Source organism: Oncorhynchus gorbuscha, linkage group LG16, assembly GCF_021184085.1.
Source record: "Oncorhynchus gorbuscha isolate QuinsamMale2020 ecotype Even-year linkage group LG16, OgorEven_v1.0, whole genome shotgun sequence".
Taxonomy (NCBI): Eukaryota; Metazoa; Chordata; class Actinopteri; order Salmoniformes; family Salmonidae; genus Oncorhynchus; species Oncorhynchus gorbuscha.
This window is the reverse complement of record NC_060188.1, coordinates 75513168-75537270: the sequence shown is the minus strand read 5'-3', so window position 1 is coordinate 75537270 and position 24103 is coordinate 75513168. Positions and strand designations below refer to the sequence as shown.

The following is a 24103-nucleotide window of genomic DNA, read 5'->3' as shown; positions in this document are numbered from 1 at the left end:
AAAGTACTTAGTTTCTGGCCATTTTGAGCTTGTAATCGAACCCACAAATGCTGATGCTCCAGATGCTCAACTAGTCTAAAGAAGGCCCGTTTTATTGCTTCTTTACTCAGAACAACAGTTTTCAGCTGTGCTAGCATAATTGCAAAAGGGGTTTCTCATGATCAATTAGCCTTTTAAAATGATAAACTTATATTAGCTAACACGAAGTGCCATTGGAACACAGGAGTGATTGGTGCTGATAATGGGCCTCTGTACTCCTATGTAGATATTCCATAAAAAATAGTCATTTACAACATTAACAATGTCTACACTGTATTTCTGATCAATTTTATGTTATTTTAAAGGACAAAAAATGTGCTTTTCTTTCAAAAACAGGTACATTTCTAAGTGACCCCAAACTTTTGAACAGTAGTGTAGGTAAACGTGTATTATGTCATGGAAGATAAGAATGTACCCCTGCACCTTGACTGGGTATGGGTACTCCTTGTATATAGCCTCGTTGTTTTTGTTTTACTATTTCCTTTTATTTAGCAAATATGTATTTTTAACTCTGCAATGTTGGTAAGTAAGCATTTCACTGTGAAGTCTACACCTGTTGTATTCGATGCATGTGACCAATAAAATTGGATTTGTATTAATGTTCTTTACTGACCATACCTTGATGCTATTGATAATATAAAGTGACTGATGTCCCTAGCATCCTGTTTGACACTGCCTGACTGCTTGAAATGGGGGAGAAATCACATAGTTTGGTCCTGAACTAAACTGTAGCCGACACACAAGGACAGCGTCTCCCCATTTCTGAATGTTGGTTTATTCATGTTGCTCATCATGGGTGAAGTTATACATGTGTTCTCCATTGAGGTTTCTAACATGAAGGAACCTCTATCCAACATCCTGTGTCAGTTTACTGTACATGAAACTGGATCATCCAGTTATTGCTCTGTCCAAACACTGAAATGTAATGTATTCAGTTTAGTTCAATTAACTCGTAATCGTTTGAAAAAAATGCCTTTATTTCCCATTATTCTTTTTCATACATTTTGTGTAATAGACATGAGAAACAGGCTGGTGATTCCACCCTATTCCTATGCCATTTCTGCACCATAATGCTTTTTTCCCCATTCTCCACACTGCAAACAAGTTTTCATAGAATTTACAACAGAAAATAAAAATAAAGCTTGACACAAGCTGAAAATACTGCCACCAGCTCCACATTCACCAGCTGTCTGACACAGATCTCTCAGAGTTGTATTTCTGTAGCAAATCCCCAGGAACAAAAATATATATATATATTCACAGTTAAAGTATTTATATATTTTAAGATTACAAAAGAAATGGGCAGAGAAAATGAAGACGTTTCTACAAGAAACAATCTTTCAAAGGGAAGTGGAGATCTGTTTTTCTGTACAAGATGCACCTTTACTTTAAATAAACAATTCAACCCTTGAATGTTTTTTTTTTTTACAGATTCCTTACTTTTTTCTTTACTGATCCCTGAAAATACAACATTAAATACTCAGTCTTTTTTGTTTAAAAAATAAAAGATGCATCATTACATATTCTCCATGTGTAGAAAAAAAAATTTCAGGTCTTCTATACAAGTGATCCTGTACAATATAAACATCACGGTTGTTAAGCAAATGTATAAGCTATCCAACTGAATGAGAAGCAATGAATGACTTGGTCTTCAGAGTTCTGATTGGCTAGGAGGGCGTAAGCAGAAGTGCAAGCCTCTAGTGCATTCACAAACATGAATGATTCATGAAACTGAATGACAAGAGACAATAACAAAGTGACAAACATACACAAACAGAAGACTGGAGCTTGGGGTTGTTAGTGTGGTGATGATTTGATAGAGCGAGCTCTGATGAATTGTTTTAGATTGGAAACACTTCTTTCTCTATGGTGAGTAGAATACTGAGCTATTTGTACAGTAAGGGCTGATAAAGCACCATGAGGTGAGGACACCTAAACCGGTCATCAACACCACCAAACAGTGAGGGAAAACAACACACATTCATGTTACACAATACAAAACACATTCACACGGGTGAAAAAAGACAGCATTTCATAAGTGCATGCGCATTAACACAGTTGCAAGCAGCAGCTTTCAGAAACACTCTTGCCACCCCAGACGAGTACACATGGATATGGCACTTACAATAAACTTCAATTCATAAACTGACTTGTTTTCTAGCCACACCCCATTCCAAGGCTTTTGTCAAAGTCTCTATGATGTAAATAATTCCTGTTAATTGCAGTCTGTGTGCTTTCATAGAGAACATTGGAGTTCCATTTAGATAGGTTTCACCTATATTTACTATTATTGTCATGTTGTCATCTTTATAGTGCATTGAATAAATGCTTTTCTCAAGCTATAACACTGGAAATGCAGTGGGGATCGGTTTGGTTTCCCGACAGCATTGGATGAGCTTCAGGAAGAAAAGTATGCAAACCTAAAAGTAGTTTGAATCGCTATTCTGTACTGTACAGCTGTACTGAACTGAACAAGGACAGGAACTAGGACAGGCAGTCTTTTAAATGGGGAATCCGTTTTCTAACCCTTCTACATGTGAACCTCAACACGCAGTCTGTTGTGGATGGATGTCATGTTGGAGATGAGAAGGCATCATAAAGTCAAAGCTTTTCAATAAAATCTGTATACTTCGATCAGCAGTCTCACTGTGCAGTGATAACTAAGTTTGTTATGGAAGGAATTATGTGCCTATGGTCGCTTTTGGAAACACTATACTACATTACAATGTAAAGGTTCAACTGTGTAAATACATTTCTGCGGTACCCATCTTGCATTCTTTTCCCCATTCACTGTTTCCACAATATGACCTACAGAGGGCAGCATGTAGTGTTTTTGGGGAAGACAAGACAGTAAGAAGAGTGACAACAGAAATTATGGGAAAACTACTGGAATAAACCTTAATACCATTTGTAAATTTCTGAAAGCATATTCCTTGATTTTGCATAAAGTAACAGACAGCAGCATACTCTATATTATTTGCTGGTACGAGCAGGTGTGGATTCATCTCCAGTGATATCCACGTTTGTGAATTGATAACCATTCTGTAGCTTAAATGATAAATGTTTTCTGCATTTACTATAAAAACAAAGGGGAGTTAAGCAAGTGAAGGCATCCACGCAGGCTTCTCCTTGGGCAGCAAACCCATTTCTCAGGGCCCCAATCCTACTTCCTGTCTGTGCCACTATGACCACCACATGGTGAAAATAGTGTCGTCTCCCGTGGGGAGGCTGTGTCCCTCCCACAGCGACAAGTGTTTTCATTGTGAATGTCAACAGTATCAATGAGCAGCTTAATGTAGGTGTGTGTGTGTGGGTCTCCATAAAGCTTATGAAAAGACTAGGTAAATCTGTACAAGCTAAGACCAGAAAGGGAAACCATGCTGAATGGAAGAGGGACAATTAAGAGTGCTGCACCAGGAAGCCAGATGGTACAGCATTGTGAAAATTCAAGGGTCACTGGGAGACTATTAGAAAACCCATGTTTAGTTCTGTTTTAAAGAGCACCTGGAATCGTAAACAATCTTGAATTAATATCTGTGCGTATAAAAAGAGTCCAAGACAGGTAGCTGCACTGTAGCCAGACGATGGGTTGGTTTTCATCCCTGGTTCTTCCACCACTCCTCTTCTGTCCATGTGTTTTTAGCATGGCGTCTCTGTGTGTGTGTCCAGGGAATGGGGACAACGTTTGTTGGGACAGTGCTTGTTGTTTTACTGGAGTTTCCCCTTGGCCAGGGACTAACGTTAGTTCAACGTTCCCCTACAGTTCTCTGCCCCACACAAGCAGGGGATCTTCTCATCCTCAATGGGGAACTTGTAATCGTAGGTGATCTCCTCGTTGACATTGATGGGTTGTCGGGAGTAGATGACAATCTTTTTCTGTGACTCCACTGTGATCACCTTGGCGTAACAGTTGGGCTGAGAAGAACAACACAGTGGTGTTAGCATCCATGTGTTTGCTAGCCTAGCACTGTGAAACTGGGTCGATTCATTGACATGGACTTGATTACGATTTGCTCCAGCTCTTGAGAGGAGAAGAGACACTTACATTGCAGCTGTGGTTGATGAAGCGCGCGAAGTTGCCACACTTGGTAGCGTCTATGATGGTGTCATGGTCCACACGGAACATGTAGCTGCTTCCGATGCCCTCGTCCTCGTAACGCTTCTCCCTCATGTCAGCAATCACCTAGACACAGGATTGGATGGGTTTATAACACTCACCTGTATGGAATGATGTTTTGCAGCCAGCACAAAGTGCATGTTAGTGGTGTTGGATCATTTGTAGAATGCTTCCCATCTGTACATAACCTGTTCTACTCACCTGTCTGATGTTCTGCCCCACATACTCAATCACCATCTCATCAGCAGCAATTGGCTCCATTGCGAACAAGCCCCAGTCGTGGATGTGCGACTTACAGAACCGAATCTTCTTCTTACGGAACTGGGGAAGAGTGTTAAAAAGAACAAATCGAAGTGACACAGTATTGCATTGACACACGTACAGTGTAAAATAACAGTAGTTGTGTATGGGTTGTGTTTGGCCTTGGGTACCTTCAGCTGGTTAAACTTGAGCAGGTCGCTGTCACAGCTGAAAGAGGACAGCAGGCGGCGCTGTTCAGACCTCCGCTCAGAGCCAGCTCTGGTGGAGACTAGGGGCTGTGCGGGAATACTCATGCCCTGCAGAGAGAGAGATGGAGGAAGGGAGAGAAATAGATGAGCTTCTACTCCACAAGCTCCTACTTCACCTTAAGACAAACACATACCCATCAAGACACAAACAGATAAACAGAGACACCATTGATGATTTGAACTAAAGCCCACCAGCCCACTCTCTGCTAAAACCCACCTGCATGTCTACAGGCCCCTCCTCCAGTAGGTGCTTGTTGCTGTTGAGGTATTTGATCTTGTCCTTCTTGTCAATCTTGTAGTAGCCCTCGCTACGGGCACAGCCAGTCATGTGATCCCTCATGCCATCGTCCCTCCTCTTCCTCTTCACCGCCGGGATGTTGGTAGGTACAGGAGGAGTCAAGGGAATAAAAAGGCTTTTGGAGAAGGTAAGATCTTGTGTTGGCAAAACCATAAGCAAGCATTTCTAATTTACTACTTTTTAAAATGCATGATGACTGAGCAAAACTAAAAGACCAGTAACAAAGGGACACTAAAGGAACAGCACTTAGTAATGCACTAGCAGTTAACTGGCAGAAATATTAGTAACGGCCAGTAGTAAAGGATATGAGGGTGCTGGACCCACAGCGTGTCGTTGAGCCAGTCGTTGCCATTGTCCTGCTGCAGCATCTTGTCGTAGGTGACCTGCAGGTGCCGGATATCCTCCTCATCGATGCCATCGTTCCAGATGTCGTACAGGATGGTCATCTCCTCAAACTCTGAGCGAGGAGAGTAGTGGGGCCACGGCGGTGTGGTCACGGGGGAGTGGCTGGCCAGCAGTAGCTCTTCCCACCCTCGCCTCACCTTACGGGCAGGCTTCTGCAAGTGCCCCTCTTCTTCATAGGGGAGGAACTGGTCGTCAGGGGGCAAAACCACATGCAGCTTTGTCTCCCCTTCCCTGAAGTCCAGGCCCACCGCGGATGAGTCTAGCCCAGCGCGGCTGGGGATGTCAGGAAGAGCAGCTGCAGCATCCATGTCTGCAGAGAACTCTCTGAGCTGGGCATCATGAGGCAACGATCGGGGCATGGAGGTGGGAGTCACCAAGAGCTCCATAAACTCAGTCTGAGGAGAGGTCAGTGCTGCAGCCTTTTTACTCTTGGGTCGCCCAGGCTTCCTCTTGGGTGGGGTTGCATCAGGGGGCACGGGGAGATCTAAGATTGGGACAGCAGACAGGTCTTTTGGCACGCTGGTTAAGGCCTCTCTCTGGAGGGAGTCGGGGGGCAGGGTCTGGTTGGCCAGGGTGCTGAGTGGAGGCTCCTTGAACAGTGGGCTTTCTGAAGAGGCTTTCCAGTGGATGGGCAGGCCAACAGCCAGGGCTGTGTGGTCTGGGAAGACAGGAGTGAAGGTCAGATCTCTGCCGGGGGTTCTGGGGATACCTGCACTCAGGACAGGAGACTGGGCAGGGTAGGAGAAGGGGCTGCCGGATATGCGGGGAGAGCTGAGGCTGGCCAGGCTGCTGCCAGTCAGAGGAGCATCACTGTCAGGTGTGACGGGCACGTTCTCTGTGCTATTCTGGGACTTATCCAGGCCCCTTGCCCGGACCATCATGTCCCTGCCAGGAGTGCGGGGCACATCCTCGTCTGTGGACAGCCTGGCCCGAAATGAGAGGGGAAGGTCCGGCAGGGGGCCGGGAGGAGGCAGCAGGAGGGAGTGGCCCTCCATGGCCGGGGTAGGGGGAAGGTGCATAGATGGGACTACTAGGGATCTAGGGAGGGCTGTGTTGGTCTCCAGGGATGCAGGAGCTCCTCTACCTGGCGTACAGGGGAGATCTTCGTCCTCTGTGTGGGCCTTGGGTCGAGTGTCCTGGTCGCTGTCAGCCAGGGAGCCTGTTGGCGTGGGCGGCCGCAGGTTAGTAACATCGTCCTGGAGATCCATCTTAAATACAGGGATGGCGACTCCCAGGTCAATGTCTGGCTCCTCAGCTGAAAGACAACCAACATGCCAAGACAAACTGTCAGTTAAAAGCAATATGCAGTGCAACATCTGAAATGGAAACTGAAACATGAAGCGTCTGTGGTTAGGTAATAGGAGAGGGTTAAGACCTGGGACTCCTTTGGGCGAAGGGGGCCGGAGATCCTCCAGGCTGGTCCGGCCAGGCTCCGTTGCCTCCTCCCCCTCACTGAGGGCTCTGTGGTTGGGCTTGAGCTTCAGCCCCTCCCTAGGCCTCTGGTCCTCATCTAAACCAGCCAGCTCTGAGGGCTCGTCCTCTGGGGGAGGAACTAGGGGCGTGCTGGGGGCCTTGGGTTCCACCTCCACCTCTTGCTCAGATGAAGACGCCGAAGAGGAGGAGGAAGAAGAAGTCCGAACACGGTCCTCGTCTTTATCCGGTAGACTCTCCACATCTACCGCCACCTCCTCCTCCTCTTCCTCCTCTGCCTCCTCCTCTGAACTGGAATCATATTCGGAGGAGTCCCCAGTCGCAGAGGAGTCAGAGTCGACTTTAGAGGATGCAGAACTGGCAAGTTCTGAAGGAGTGAGGAGGAGAAAGAAACACAAAGAGGACAATTACAGAGGCAGCGTTTCCACACAGAGAACCAAATAATTAACTACGGTCATTGACATCAGCGTGTATTTACCCTCATCCGACGACTCAGATGATTCACCGTCACTGGATGAGGCAGCCTCATCTTCGTCCTCATCCTCTTCACTCTCCTGCAAGGTTCAATTCCAGAGGTTAAAAGCTCTTATTAAAAAAATGGTTCTACAGTATGATGCCTCAGGTTGCCTTATTCCAATGAGATGAAGCACCTGTTGAAGGTTGTAATGGTCAACACTTCATCCCCCATTCTAGGCCATTTTTAGGTAATTTGACTGACAGCTCACCTTGGCCGATGACAACCTGTCAGAGACCTCCGTCTCATCAGGCTCCTCCTCCCTGTCGGAGAGGGACTCCTCCTTTCCAGAGGTCTCTACCTTCTCCTCTCCCTCACTGTCCAGCTCCAGTGGCCGGGCATGTCGTCTCCGAGAAGCTGCGCTGTCCTCGTCCACCCTGGCCACATCTTCTGGGAGCTCTGCTATGTCCTCAAGCTCATCATCCACCGGCGTGGAGGGCCGTGCTCGCTTAGTGTCCCCAGTGGAGGCAGCATCAGGAGGGTCCTTCCTCTTCACCTGAACACAAACATATTAATAATCTCTCCCATGGATTTGTGGCAAATGCACTTTGCCAAACATAAAATTATATAACTATTTTCCAAAGTAACAGTGATCTTTAGACATATTCTTAGTCAATCCTAAAAGTGTCTGGAGGTACCTTGAAGGAGGGCAGGCGGATGGCTCCTCGAAGGCCGATGCCCAGGCCCATACCCTCGTAGCCAAGGCCCTCACCCTTGTTCCAGTTCTCCAGTAGACTGGAGCCCATGGTCTCTTTGGGCTTGGGCTTCTCCTTCTCCTCCTCCTTTCCCTCACCAGCCTTCACTGGGGTCAGGGACACCTGGAGGATGAACAACAACATGGACTCATATGAAAGCAAGTTAGCTATCTGGCTCAATAATGCAGGAGAATCCTTGGCTAGAAAAGTAATGTCATGACAATTAAATTGTCATCCAGAGTTAGTGAAATAGCAAAGTAAAACTACTGACAACCTAGCCAGTTAACACAGCATTGTCCTTTGCACTCAAATATTTCATTCATTTCAATTAACCAAACTCTTTCAATTAACCAAACTATAAATATATCGCTCTGATATGCCTACCTCGTTTTCACCCGTGTCCATCATTTCAACACATTCAAATAAATCTTCACTCATTATCTAGCTAGTGTGCATTCAACTTCACGGTTAAATTCAAGGTTAGCTGAGCTTTTCTTATTCCAAACATTCCAGGAGATTTAAATGAGGCCTTTCTCCAAAACATTCTTTTGTATCCAAGCAACAATGGCCACATTCTACCATTAGCATAAAGTTTTAGGGATATACAGTATATTTTAGGTAACCGAAAGTTTACAGGCCCATTGAGAGCATCCTGTCGGGCTGTGTCACTGCCTGGTATGGCAAATGCACCGCCCGCAAACTTAGGGCTCGCTTAGCCCCAGCGGGTGGTGATGTCTGCCTAACGCATTACCAGGGACACACTGCCTGCCCTCTAGGACACCAACAGCACCCGATGTCACAGGAAGGCCATAAAGATCATCAAGAACATCAACCTCCTGAGCCACGGCCTGTTCACCCCACTATCATCCAGAAGGCTAGGTCAGTACAGGTGCATCAAAGCTGGGACCGAGAGACTGAAAAACAGCTTCTAGCTCAAGGCCATCCGACTGTTGAATAACCATCACTAGCCGGCCTCCACCCAGTATCCTGCCCTGAACTTAATCCCTGTTGCTAACCGGATACCACCCAGTTACTTAACCCTGCACCTTAAGAGACTGCTGCCCTATGTACATAGACATGAAACACTGGTCACTTTACTTATGTTTACATACTGTTTTACACATTTCATATGTATATACTGTATTTTAGTCAATTTATTGCTGTATATATACAGCAATATTTAACTATTGCTGTATATATACACTATTCTGTTCTACGTATTCTACAGATATACAGTTGAAGTTGGAAGTTTACATACACTTAGGTTGGAGTTATTAAAACTAGTTTTTCAACCACTCCACAAATTTCTTCTTAACAAACTATAGTTTTGGCAAGTCAATCCTGACATCTACTTTGTGCATGTAATTTTTTCCAACAATTGCTTACAGACAGATTATTTCACTTATAAGTTGACTGTGCCTTCAAACAGCTTGGAAAATTCCAGAAAATTATGTCATGGCTTCTGATAGGCTAATTGACATGATTTGAGTCAATTGGAGGTGTAGCTGTGGATTTATTTAATATAATAATAATAATAATAATAAATGCCATTTAGCAGACGCTTTTATCCAAAGCGACTTACAGTCATGTGTGCATACATTCTACGTATGGGTGGTCCCGGGAATCGAACCCACTACCCTGGCGTTACAAGCGCCATGCTCTACCAACTGAGCTACAGAAGGACCGCCTACCTTCAAACTCAGTGACCCTTTGCTTGACATCATGGGAAAATCAAAAGAAAAATGTAGACCTCCACAAGTCTGGTTCATCCTTGGGAGCAATTTCCAAAGGCCGGAAGGTACCACCTTCATCTGTACAAACAATAGTACGCAAGTATAAACACCATGGGACCACACAGCCATCATACCACTCAGGAGGGAGACGCGTTCTGTCTCCTAGAGATGAACGTACTTTGGTGCAAAAAGTGCAAATCAATCCCAGAACAACAGCAAAGGACCTTGTGAAGATGCTGGAGGAAGCAGGTACAAAAGTATCTATATCCACGGTAAAACGAGTCCTATATCGACATAACCTGAAAGACCGCTCAGCAAGGAAGAAGCCACTGCTCCTAATCCACCATAAAAAAGCCAAACTACGGTTTGCAACTGCACATGGGGTCAAATATCGTACTTTTTGGAGAAATATCCTCTGGTCTGATGAAACAAAAATAGAACTGTTTGGCCATAATGACCATTGTTATGTCTAGAGGAAACAGTGGAATGCTTGCAAGCCGAAGAACACCATCCCCAACCGTGAAGCACGGGGGTGGCAGCATCATGTTGTGGGGATGCTTTGCTGCAGAGGGACTGGTGCACTTCACAAAAGAGATGGCATCATGAGGAGGGTAAATTATGTGGATATATTGAAGCAACATCTCAAGACATCAGTCAAGAAGTTAAAGCTTGGTCGCAAATTGGTCTTCCAAATGGACAATGACCACAAGCATACTTCCAAAGTTGTGGCAAAATGGGTTAAGGACAACAAAGGCAAGGTGTTAGAGTGGCCATCACAAAGCCTGACCTCAATCCAATAGAAAATTTGTAGGCAGAACTGAAAAAGTGTGTGCGAGCAAGGAGGCCTACAAACCTGACTCAGTTACACTAGCTCTGTCAGGAGGAATGGGCGAAAATTCACCCAACTTATTGTGGGAAGCTTGTGGAAGGCTACGTGAAACGTTTGACCCAAGTTAAACAATTTAAAGGCAATGCTACCAAATACTAATTGAGTGTATGTAAACTTCTGACCCACTGGGAATGTGATAAAATAAATCAAAGCTGAAATAAATCAATCACTCTACTATTATTCTAACATTTCACATTCTTAAAATAAAGTGGTGATCCTAACTGACCAAAAACAGGGATTTTTTACTAGGATTACATTTCAGGAATTGTGAAAAACTGAGTTTAAATATATTTGGCTAAGGTGTATGTGTGTAGCTCAGTTGGTAGAGCATGGCGCTTGTAACGCCAGGGTAGTGGGTTCGATCCCCGGGACCACCCATACGTAGAATGTATGCACGCATGACTGTAAGTCGCTTTGGATAAAAGCGTCTGCTAAATGGCATATATTATTATTATTATTATTAATTTCAACTGTAGTAAATATTCTATACATCCCATGACATACAGTTTCTTTATTTATACTATTTTCTACATTGTAGAATAATACCCTGACTACATTGCTCACATCATGTGAGCGAGCGTTGCAAAATAAATTTAGAAATCTATAGTATTCAATTATTGCACCCACACTGCTCGCGGGTGTCTGCATTGGCCAAGGGCTAAAATAGAAGTCAGTTCTATTTGTGACGCAGATCGTGGTGCAAGTCCTGCCTCTCCCATCTCCTCATTGGTTTATAGAAGCAGATACCCACGTGCCATCTCCTCATTGGTTATACCCATGTGGTTGATTGAAAGACGAACTGTGTTGTCGGTCGTCGTGGTAATACTATGAAAGTTTAGATGCCAATAAGTTGCCATATAAAGAAGAAAAGTCTGGAAGGAGGAGAGATGACTAGAAACAATTTGGTTGACCGTTTTATGTGTGGATTCATTGTCGGAGAAGAGGACCTTGTGCATTTCAGGTAAAATAACACCTCAATGTTCATATCCCAGGACAAATTAGCTAGCAACAGCAACCTAGCTAAATAGGACAAATTAGCTAGGACGTGCAAGCTAACTAGCTAAATTGCCATAATGTTTAATAAATTTCGACCTGTCCCCAAATGAATGTAATTGGTTCAGAGTTTGTTTTGATATTTTAACCTGTGGGTCGTATTCGCGTTTGGTGTGGGGGGACAACATAAATGTATACACGATGGCGCACGCGCACAGCCGGTTTGGGTTCCGTGTAATAGTGAAGAGATCAAAACTATGAAATAACACATATTGAATCATGTAGTAACCAAAAAAGTGTTAAATCAAAATGTATTTTATATGAAATTCTTCAAAGTATCCACCCTTTGCCTTGATGACGGCTTTGCACAGTCTTGCCATTCTCTCAACCAGCTTCATGAGGTTGTCACCTGGAATGCCTTTCAATTAACAGGTGTGCATTTGTGTAATTTCTTAACTTTTTAATGCATTTGAGCCAATCAGTTGTGTTGTGACAAGGTAGGGGTGGTAAATACCACCGGTCAAAAGTTTTAGACTACCTACTCATTCAAGGGTTTTTCTTTATACTATTTTCTACATTGTAGAATAATAGTGAGGACATCAAAACTATGAAATAACACATATGGAATCACGTAGTAACCAAAAAAGTTAAACAAATCTAAATGTATTTTATATTCTTCAAATAGCCCCCCTTTGCCTTGATGACAGCTTTGCACACTATTTGCATTCTGTCAACCAGCTTCATGAGATAGACACCTGGAATGCATTACAATTAACAGGTGTTCCTTCTTAAAAGTTCATTTGTGTAATTTATTTCCTTCTTACTGCGTTTGAGCCAATCAGTTATGTTGTGACAAGGTAGGGGGGTATACAGAAGATAGCCTTATTTGGCAAAAGACCAAGTCCATATTATGGCAAGAACAGCTCAAATAAGCAAAGAGAAACGACAGTCCATCATTATTTTAACACATGAAGGTCAGTCAATACAGAACATTTCAAGAACTTTGAAAGTTTCTTCAAGTGCAGTCACAAAAACCATCAAGCACTATGATGAAACTGGCTCTCATGAGGACCACCACAGGAATGGAAGACCCAGAGTTACCTCTGCTGCAGAGGATAAATTCATTAGATTTACCAGCCTCGGAAATTGCAGCCCAAATAAATGCTTCAGAGTTCAAGTAACAGACACATCGAAATATCAACTGTTCAGAGGAGACTGCGTGAACCAGGCTCTTCATGGTTGATTTGCTGCAAAGAAACACCTACTAAAGGACACCAATAAAAAGAAGAGACTTGTTTTGGGCCAAGAAACACGAGCAATGGACATTAGACCAGTGGAAATCTGTACTTTGGTCTGGAGTCCAAATTGGAGATTTCCAACCATGTCTTTGTGAGACGCAGTGTGGGTGAACGGATGATCTCCACATGGGTATTCCCACCGTAAAGCATGGATAAGGTGTGATGGTGTGGCGGTGCTTTGCTGGTGACCCTTTCTGTGATTTATTTAGAATTCAAGGCACACTTAGGATAGTGATGGAGTGCTGCATTAGATGACCTGGCCTCCATAATCACCTGACCTCACCCAATTGAGATGGTTTGGGATGAGCTGGACCGCAGAGTGAAGCAAAAGCAGCCAACAGGTGCTCAGCATATGGGAACTCCTTTAAGACTGTTGGAAAAGCATTCCAGGTGAAGCTAGTTGAGAGAACGTCAAGAGTGTGCAAAGCTGTCATCAAGGCAAAGGGTGGCTACTTTGACGAATCTAAAATATATTTTGATTTGTTTTGGTTACAACATGAAACCTTATGTGTTATTTCATAGTTTTGATGTCTTCACTATTATTCTTCAATGTAGAAAATATAAAAAAATAAAGAAAAACCCTTGAATGAGTAGGTGTGTTCAAACTTTTGACTGGTACTGTGTATATATTTATACTCCACACTCCAACATTGCTCATCCTAATATTTATATATTTATTAATTCCATTCTTGTCAGCATTGTTAGATATTACTGCACTGTTGGAGCTAGGAACGTAAGCATTTCGCTACACCCGTAATAACATCTGCTAAATATGTGCATGCAACAAAAAAAATGGATTCGATTTGTGCTTCATGAAATATTCCACATAATATCAGAATTGAGAAACACGCTCACATGAGACTGAAGTGAGACAAGATAGGAGCTTGCTTTGAAGAATGACTCACCTTGGCCGAGTGTTCTTTCTTATCCCACCACTCGTCAAAGGCCCTAAAGGCCACCACCTCCACCATCTTACGGTTGAGGTCCCTCTTCATGATGGCCTTCAGCTCCTTGACGATGACCAGCAGCACCCCTTCCACGGTGGCCTTATGAGGGTCTTCCTTAGCCTCGTAGCCCGGTGGAGGAACGGCAGGGTTGAACTTGGGCATGCTGGGGTGGGGCCAGAGTTGCTGCCTGTGGCCCCCTGCACTGGCAGCTGGGGTGCTACTCATTGACAAGGGTGGGTAGGGACCCCCAAACTGCATGGCTGCTGACCCGGCTGCAGCCGCCCCTCCTGCGGTCATGAAGTGTGGGTAGGGGTAGGGACCCCGGGTCTGGGCCATGCGACTCAGCATTTGGGTCTGCATCTGGAACGACATGTGAACGCTGCCCCACTGAGGCAGACAGCTCATCAGCTCCATCTGCATCATAGGCACCATGCCATGGGGGTAGAGGTGAGGCAGCATGGGGTGTGGAACTCCAGGTGCCAGGTGTGGACCTGGGACAGCGGAGAGGTGGTGTGGAAGACCGAAGCCCGCTTGAAGGGGTAGAGGGGGGAAGCCGGGGGGTGGGAGGGGCATGGACTGCATGGGGGACACAGCAGAGTTGACCACAATTCCCTTGACACAGTCGCCATCGTTCGTGGGCGTGCCTGGCATGTCGTCCTCGTCCGAGATCTCCATGTCTTCCCCAGAGGACTGATGGCTCTGTGTGGGAGAGAGAGGACCAGGTGTCAGGACATCTCTCTACACTACATGACTTGATAGTCATATAGGAAGCATCCACATAATAAGCGAAGGTTCTAGCTTCTATACAAATCCCTATAATATCATAATAAATAGCAAACTCTGCCAGCCTCTTCTTTAAATTCCAAAACCCAGGCTGTCTAACACTAACCTTGATATTAGTGTCTAAAAAGGCACTACTAGAATTTAGCAGCATGTGGTTATTTCCTAATCTTTCAAATCATGAACAGTTAATTACACCGACCTGCACCAGGTTTGGCCGATGTAGGCAGTCATTGTAAATAAGAATTTGCTCTTAATTGACTTAATTGAATTTGACTTTGAAATTTGAAAATCATAATAGTTATTATTTGAAGGATGAGCCAAGTCTAAATAAGTTCAGCCCAAGTGTTAGTACAAGTATAATCAAATATATACATGATTCTTGGCTACAAAAAACACAACTGCTGATTTAATGTTCTTGAATAGCTGTGTGAAACTACCACAAAAAACTATATCGCAGACAACCAGGTTATGGTCATAGATTCAGTAACAACTTAGCTTTCATTGATAAATCATATCTGGGTGGCAATGAAATCAGGATTCATAAAACAATCAAAACCACAAAGAGTGAAAAAGCCTGGGGAGCAGCCTGTGTGTGCCAAACTGCCCATATTATTGAAATGTTTGCTTTGTGATAACATAAAATATACAGGGATGTGAGCCGATCCAGATTGTCAGGCTCAACAGAACCAGGAAGTGGTGAGTTGAGTGTTGAATGGAGCTAACAGCCACCCTGGTAACTCCTCCCATGAGTGTTAGAAAGAGGAAGTGAAAGTGTTTTCTATTCCTCAACAGAAGAATGAGTCAGGTTTCCCAGTCACAGCCCTAGGTGTGGGCCTCCTATTATCAGGGCACGGGCTAGTTACAAAAGTCAGTAGTACCAAACATGAGGAAAATAACCATTTACACATCAACAGAAGAGTTACTTCCAAAAGTATTTTTTTAAATCAAATATTATTTGAAAAGACAGAAGTAGCCTATTATGCCCTACAATTGTACTGCCACTTACTCGGCATGTCAAATTGATTTGGGGTCAGGTTAAAACCTTTGCTTGATGTTTCTCTGATGCATGTCCCCAGTTTGGAGTTTTGGATTAAATTTGTTATCGTGCCAGGTAGAGAATTAACTAGCAACTACGAGCTTTGAATCTATTGCAAAATTGTTAATACATGGCTTGCAAACACAAAGCCATTCAAACAGGAAGACCATGGAAACAAATTTCAAAGTACATGACGAGTGTATAAAGTGTATATCTTTATGAGGCAACTAGTTCTGATGGCAGGGGGAAAACACTAATGTTCTGTGTCACTCACGGTATGTTGTTGATAACTTCACCAAGTTTGGAACAGACCCATAAAAACTGTCACTGTTTTGGTCACTGTTTGCTGTGAAACCAGAATAAGCCATTTCCTCTTGTAGTATACAGACAGAAGAATGAAACAAAAGGGAAAGTGTAGGCTTACTATCAGACACTGAAGCCTGTTTACTTCCGGTGCCCCCTCTGTAGCTGCCAAATAGATCTGGCTGCAAGCAGACATCTCCACAGCAATACTATTAATGTGGCCAATAACGTGTCATGTATGGAATGGAGTATCTGTTCCCCCTTTTCCATCTTCCACTTTTTAAACATATCATCTCCCCAAAGTAAGGATGATACTGTTGGTTCTTACCTCCATTTTGTCTGTGGGTGTGTGGTTTCCGAGGCGACCATCCTTCAAGTCACTGGCGTTCTTCCCATGGAGATGGTCTGGAGAGCTGACTCCCTTGAGGAGCGAGCCTGTTACAAGGATGGGCTCCTCATCATCGGAGTCAGGCAGGGGCGTGGGGCTGACGTCCTCCAGGCCTGTGCTAGAGGGTCTAGAGGTGTGGGTGCCCCCATAAGGAGGGATGGGGGACAACTGAGAGGAAGAGGAGGAGATGGGGCTGCAGACCATACGCACATCAGTGTCTGATGAGTCGCCTCCAGGAAGGAAGGGAAGCTTTGTCCTTTTCTCCTTCAGAAGCATCTCAATACGAGAGTCCAGGCTATTTCGCTCTGACTCCAGGGTGGGAGTGCCAGGGGAGGGGGGGGCAGTGCTTTGGTGTCAGGGCAGGGGGTGTGCTGGGGTGGGCCTTGGGCTCAGGTGGGGGTTCTGGAATGGGTGGAGTAGCTGGCTTGTTCTTGACTGGCTTGAAGTCAGTGGCAGGGGCCATGGAGGGCCTCCGGTACTCTGCCTCCCGCTGGACAGACTGGTGGAACGGAGATTCTGAGGGGGGGAACGCAGGGGGCATTGGGGCCTGCTGGTAGGGGGAAAAGGCAGACTTAAAGCTGGCACTGGTAGGGGGGAGGTGGTGTGTGGGCAAAGGATGAGGCAGAGGGAGGGGGTTCAGGTGGGGTAGGTTGGTGCTGCTTGAAGGCAGACTGTTCAGAGTTGCCTCGGTAGGAGGAGGATCCTGATCCCCCAGTGCCATGGACATAACGCCTCTCCGGTCTCCGGTTATAGGCATCCTGGAACTTGCTCTCGTGTCTGCGAGACTTGTAGCCTCCAGAGCCTTCGGCCCGGCTAGACTGATAGGCTGGGGTGGCCTGCCTGCTGGAATAGTTGGAGTCCTGAGAGAAGGGTGTACTGTTCTGGCGTGGGGTGTGAGGGGTGCCCTGGGACTGCGGAGTGTCTTGCCTTAGGCTAGAGTAGGCCGTATCCTGGGACAGAGGGGTGGTGTTGGAGGCGGTGCTGCTGGGGGTCACTATGCCTCCCACTGCAGCAGACGAGCTGCTTTCAGAGAGCCGGCGCAGGGGCTCACAGGCCTGGGGAGGGACACACCAAACACTGCTTAGGAAACACACTTCATACATTCAACTGCTGAAACCTATATAACATCCATCAGCATGGCTACATTGCCCATTTAATGTCACAATCAAGTTCAGGCTTTAAAAGGAAAATAATGCAACCTCATGCATATTGAGCACACAGCAACTGTTATGATTTAACCTAATTAACAGGCCAATAATTATATCTAAAGATATAGGGTCAGATTGTAGTTTTTCCCAATATGCATTCATTCAAACCGCTGAAGGCAGCCAAGTATTGCTTGCAGGAGAAGCTGTGCAGTAAGGCTATGGCTCAAAGGCAGGCTTACAACAGCTCTGCCCCTTTCCTTTGCAGGCAGGCAGAGGTTCTAGACAACATTCCTTCCTGGGCCCCATTTTACCACCTGCTGCACTAATAAACTGGATTAGAGATAAGGGTGTCAGCTTATATTGGCTGGGGGTCACAGAGACTCACTGGAGTACAGCGCAGTAACAATGATTCAGGAATGGGGCAACATATTTCACCAAACAAACCTTTGAAGCTGGAAAAACTACTGACTTAACTATGTCTTCATCTGAAATACCTTTCTGATGACATACAATAAACTCATACTGGCTGGTCTGCAGTTGACTATGGGACACTTTTCATTTTCAATAATGCAAAGCTCCTTAAAGCTGAGAGAACCAGGCTTATGCGCAGAACTTTACAATCTGTTCAAGGTACTAGGCCAGGGCCTTGGCTATCAGTTGGCCCTGCAGAAAGACTAGTTATGCAAACATGAAAAGGTAAATCAAATAGAATGTTCAGACAAATTAAACACGCTTACCTTTCCTGCGATCCTGTTTTGGAACACTTGCAAATTGTCTCAAATACAACATAACATAGTGCTGCTAAACATCTAACATAAAAGTGGTGGTCTTACCAGAAGAGCCTCTGCAAGGCTACGAGGGGACACTTGTCTGGCCTCCTCTCCTCCCACTGGAAGTGTCCGAGGGGTGAAGGTGCCATTCAACAGCAGCTGGAAGTACCTAAGGCGATTCTCACCTGGATGGATAAGGTTAAGATATGGTTCAATAAGTGAAATTTAAAATAATTCTCAGTAGCCTTAGCAACTAGACTCATAGTAAATGCAAATCCGGGGCACTAAAATTTGTATGATATGGTTGTGTGAAATTTGTGGATGTCCATCATTCATTTCGTATGATACTTACTGTATGTTAAGAACATAGAGAATGATAGAGGTCTCTAGTGGCCAAAAAGCAGTATTTGCATGGGCAGCACAATGGAGGGCTACCACTATTTTAATGTAGTCAATTGGGTGGGACTCCCAACTTCATTGGCTGATCCCTCTTGGTGACCATGTTGGATTCATGTCCAACCGGGTCATCAGGCAGGATCAGCCAATTGTGAAGAAAATGTACTACTTCAAAATGGAGATTGCCTCAATGGCACTGCCCATGCTGTCACAGAAGCAATAATGAATTATAATTCATATATGTTACAAATTCCAATTTGTATGATGTTACAAATGCAATTCGTACAATATGTTACAAATTTGCAATTACGTATGGTATGTTACAAATTCCAACTTGTTGTGGCTAACGTTAGCTAGGTGGCTAACATGCTAAGTAGTTGCAAAGTTGCTAATTAGCTCAAATACTAATGTTGTCGGTGATGAGGTTCAAACACGCAACCTTTGGGTTGCTAGACTTTCACATTTTACACCCAACCAACCCCCCTCCTTTCGTTTTTGCCTTAAGTAACCCTGTCTTATGTAACCATACCAAAAGTAACATATTATACTAATTTGAGTGTCCTGGATTTTAATTTACTGTTATGTCTAGTCTATGAGACCAGGATGACCTTAGAGGTGTGTAAGAACATCATCATTCACAGCAATAAATACACAATAATGTATATTATTAAATATAAAATAAAATACAACTTGAAAACAGAATGAGGAGTTTCTGCATGTGGAGTTTTCCACAACGCAGATGTTCTAGTGACATTTAATTTGAATTGTACATTTAAAATCGGCATATGGTAAATCAATGTCAACGATATATGCGTACTATTGCAGGCAGGTGAAATTATAATGATAAATTGGTACTCCGTAAGCCTTAGATTTTCTGCTTGATCTCCAGCCTCTCATTATATAGGCTACCAGTTTAAATGAAATGCAGCAATGAGCACTTTCCCTATGACCCTCTGCTGATGTAAGAGGAACCACTGTCTATTTAAGAGATTAAGATAATAGTGGTGCTTCCAAGACAATTAGGAACTCATGAGGTCAGTGATCTTCAGGTCGGAAAGTCAGAGCTCTAGAAAGATGACCATTCAAAACGATTTTTCCCACGTCGAGTTCGTTTTCACCCACAGAGTTCCCAGTTGTCGTGAACGCACTGATGTTGGAAATTTCCGAGTTCCCAATTATTTTGAACTGGGCAAAAAAACTTACAGCGTCATGATACGAGTAAATTCTAAATATGATACACGATATTCAATTTAGCCGGGGAAATAGGCGAAAGTCTTTCATTACTGATGTTAATGGCTACAGACAAATATATTAACATGGTAAAATGCAGCCAACGTCAACAAGTAAAATATTGTTTAATGATAGGCTGAAATATATATTTCGGCTATAAAGTTGCTTTAGAATTAGTTTTAAAAATCCCAAGTAATTCAAGCATAATTGTATTATAGGCGTTTATTACAGGCACATAAATAATTAAACAGCTATAACTAATTCAATGATGACTGCCATAATTGAATATAAATCAAATAAACCAAACGAAACTGCGTTTTATCTTTATTCATTTCGAAAAATACCGTTCTGTAGTTTGCACACGCTGTTGATGCTCGTGGGCTCGTGGGTAAATCGCACTTACATTCATTTGAAAGTGCTCTGGTTACCAAGCAACCACCGTAAACGTAGGCTATACACGTGACTAAATGTTGTCCTCCAAAAACGAAATTAGTGACGTTTTAAAAATAAAATATCAAGTTTTCACGTATGCATAAATGTTGTTTCTACAACTGAGAATGAATTGCACATTATTTATAAATACTCACATATATATATAGCCCATGTAAAGATGTATTACCTTTGGGATCCAGCTCCAGGTGGATGATGTTGCCCATAACTGACGTGTTGTGAAGAGTCTGGACAGCATCTTTGGCTGCTTTTACAGTTCCAAAAACAACTTTGGCTATTCCTAAATGCTTTTTGTTCTTCGGATTGTATAGAATTTCCACCTCTTCTATGTCCCCAAATTTCTTGCACATGTCAGTCAAAAAACCTTCTCTGATGTTATCGTTCAGCCTCGCAAACGTCACCTCCTTGGGAGGCACGCGGCCGATGTAACATTCATCAATCTGGAGAAAGAAAATAGTTACATTAAATGATGAATGTTACATTTATTTAGACTACAGTACATTTGTCCAGTAACCGTTGAAACCTGAATTCCAGGCTGCAATGTGACCAAACAAACATTTTTTTTTACGTAGCCTATGCCCGATTAAATATAATATTTTTGGACATCTGCAGTTTACATTTTGAGAAACAAAATAACCACGATAGAATAGTCTTGACATACAACATCCAAAATGTGTTCATGCTGTAAGGGATAATAGCTTAGCATGTGTTGCCTGTCTGTAGAACTACATCCTAAATAAAAAGCATGACACTTCCATCAACAATGTCGAGGGGGTGTGTCAGGCTACTTAAAACTTCGGAACCTTAGAAAAGGCTATAGCCCCAAAACATAAAAAGCATGGCACATTTTGTTAAGATCTGAGAGGGGGTGTGACTGATTACCCTACCTTAAACTTCGGAACTGGGAGATCCGTCTCCTTGTACTTCGTCCATAGACGACCGATTCTCGGGTCTCGGACGATATCCACTGGTGGCATCCCAGGGTTCTGTAGAACGATAAAATGTAACTATTCCAGAAGTTCTGACAAGCAGGAAGAATATGACGCGCCGATTGCCGATATGTCAAGACGGGGTTTACACCAGACACCACTACAGTCATGAAAAATGTTAGAGTTGATTTGAATTGCTTGGATAAACCTTTGACTGCGTTTAACGACGGGATAGTGACACTTCTGATGCACTGTGTCATGTGCAGAAAGTAATGTATCAATCGTGAGGCAAACACTGCAACAATGTAGCTAAGTGTTTCTCTTTTCGAATACGGATGTATAACTTACGGGCATGTTAAAAGTCGTTCCATCATAGCGATACAATTTGTGCGATCCCTTTTTCAACGCTGGGTCAATAATCAACTTGTAACTTCTACAATGGTGACTTCGTTTCTCCCCCGAACTGCAAACGGGATGGTGGTTGTCCATGCCGTTTGCCAAACCTGTGTAGAAATGTCAAGAAGATGAGAACAACATAGACTTGCGCACAAACACTCGTTAGGTTACATTGTAGCGATAGCTTTGCAAATACTATGAGAAAAACGGGGATTACAAGCGTATCCCAGTTACAGAAACAGACATTACAGAGGAAGGAAAAAAAGAGCAAGCTTACTTGAACTCTGCTTTCTGCCATGGTCTTCGTTTAGTCTGTTTCTTTCCCCTGGCTTGGACATGTTTTGTCCGATCGAACTTTATTTTAATAATCAAACGGCGAGATAATTTATCTTACTGATTACATTACATGATTCAAAGAATACTGCCTCCCTTTTTGCGAGCCAACACATATTGTGCCTCCAGTCTGGGGTTTCTGTCTCTCTCACAATAGTATTGAGCTTCGCTACCCCTCATACCATTCGCACTTTCGATTTGAGGTTCTTTACATATGCGTACATTTTGTAATATTATTGGACCATTTTAAACACACAACACATTCATAAATAAATATATTGCATTTAAATGTAAATATTAGAAGTTGTTGTATAGTGTATTTTTAGCTCGCACATTGGGCATGAAATAAGTGTTGAATCTACCGCCTACTTTTACTCAAAGAGCAAACAAGATGGACATAGGTCGATGCAAGTTCTGTCTAAGCACAGATCTAGGGTCATTATAACGTTTTAATTCCTGATTGAAAACGTTAGCCTTAGGATAGTAAATCTGACCCTAGAGCTGTGTTTATGGGCAATTCTCAGGAAATATGTTAGGTCTGTTTACAATATATTACATAAATAAAACATACATTTTACAATAAAACATACATTTTGAGACTATAGACTAGGCCTACATTATAACCTATACACACATTGTAATTATAATATTCAAAGGCCAAATATGGGTACATTTTAAGGTAACTGTTTATTTTAACTGACATGTTTTTCATGATTAATCTGTTTCATTGTCTTTTTGATATTTTGTGTTATGTTGGCTGAGGAGATGTGCCATCCATTGCTTGATATTTTTGCAGTGCTTGGGCAATTGGCTGGTTAACGTTAGCAGTTCCACCGGCCAATCAGAGTGAAGCACCATTTTAGCTTCTGCTATTAGAGGCACGGCTGAGGAATCTTTCAACAGAGAGCAGAGAGAGGGGGCTGGGCGCGCTCTCAGCAGCCATTTTCCTGAAATGGGACTCAATGGCCAATATGGGTTTCCTTTGTTTCAAAAGGGATCTTATACTTTATTTCCACATCTCTTTCTGGACTATGATAAATAACAATGATTCCCCATTGACAGGATGGAGAAGAAGGAAGATAAAATACTGGATGTTATCCCTTTGACATTTTTAACCTTTTTCCTTCTCTGCTTGGAATCCATCTTTGTCCTAACTAGGTCATGGCACACCCATATAAAATTATTTTGGATTCTAAAGTAAAAAGAAACAACTATAGTGAATAAACAGCTTGTAGTTTGAAGTTGTTATGAAGAAAAGCACAGTAAATGTAAAATGAAATTGTGTAATGGCATTTTGTTGACATTGCACTGTAAATGGCCATGTATGATTTATAGCATGTGTAAGTAAACTGTGTTACCTTTTGTATATGTAGGAAATGTGAACTTATTGTTATTAAAGTATCACTATACTGTTATTTTTATTGACTTGGTCATTTTGGAGTAATGGTGTCCGTAGAATTGTTAACTCTCTTCAATACATTAATTTGCATACTGTTTTAACTATATCCATCAGAGGCTAAGTATATTTGCTCATCTAATGTCAGCACATAAAGCAGGCCAGAGAGCAAATGGCCTTTAGCAAAACTGCTGAATCATTTATAACTGGAAATTGGCTGTTGGTACTCAAACTAACCCCCTTTACTTGTTCTACATTAAAGAGTGTTTGCTTCTCATCTTTCACATGGTACACCATCTAGTTACACAACAGAGACGTTTAATACCATGAAGATCAGTAAGTATTCTTCTTTCAAATGATGGCTTGTGCACTGTGTCAAATTATGCATGTTTTGTAATAGCTCATAGTAAGCAGTAGGCTATACATTTGGGCAATAGACAGAACAAATGTGAGGGTATAATGTACCTGATGTTGCTTCATGGGCATATTTATATTTCTGTAGAATTCCAGACACAATCCTACACTTATTGGTATCCTCAAAGGCTCACTACACAGACATTGAATCCAACTGGAAGCAGATGAAAAATGAAACTCTAATGAAAATATTTACCTTAACATTGTGAGGAAATACATTTATCAGGCCTAAATGCAGGGGGAAATTGAACATTCTTATTCCC

General features: G+C 43.1%; 1 protein-coding gene across 1 annotated transcript; it reads right to left on the bottom strand.

Moving 5' to 3' along the window:
• Positions 1-995: 995 nt before the first annotated feature.
• Positions 996-22317, bottom strand: LOC123999068 (histone-lysine N-methyltransferase SETD1B-A-like). The gene is given in 19 exon segments (XM_046304427.1): positions 996-3954; positions 4085-4222; positions 4358-4477; positions 4588-4713; positions 4883-5049; positions 5271-6623; positions 6744-7166; positions 7278-7353; positions 7525-7809; positions 7952-8131; positions 13827-14567; positions 16319-16714; positions 16716-16973; positions 16975-17433; positions 18360-18481; positions 20542-20812; positions 21260-21358; positions 21650-21804; positions 21975-22317. Coding segments are annotated over 19 exon segments (5604 nt in total). The 5' UTR covers positions 22036-22317; the 3' UTR covers positions 996-3780.
• Positions 22318-24103: the final 1786 nt, after the last annotated feature.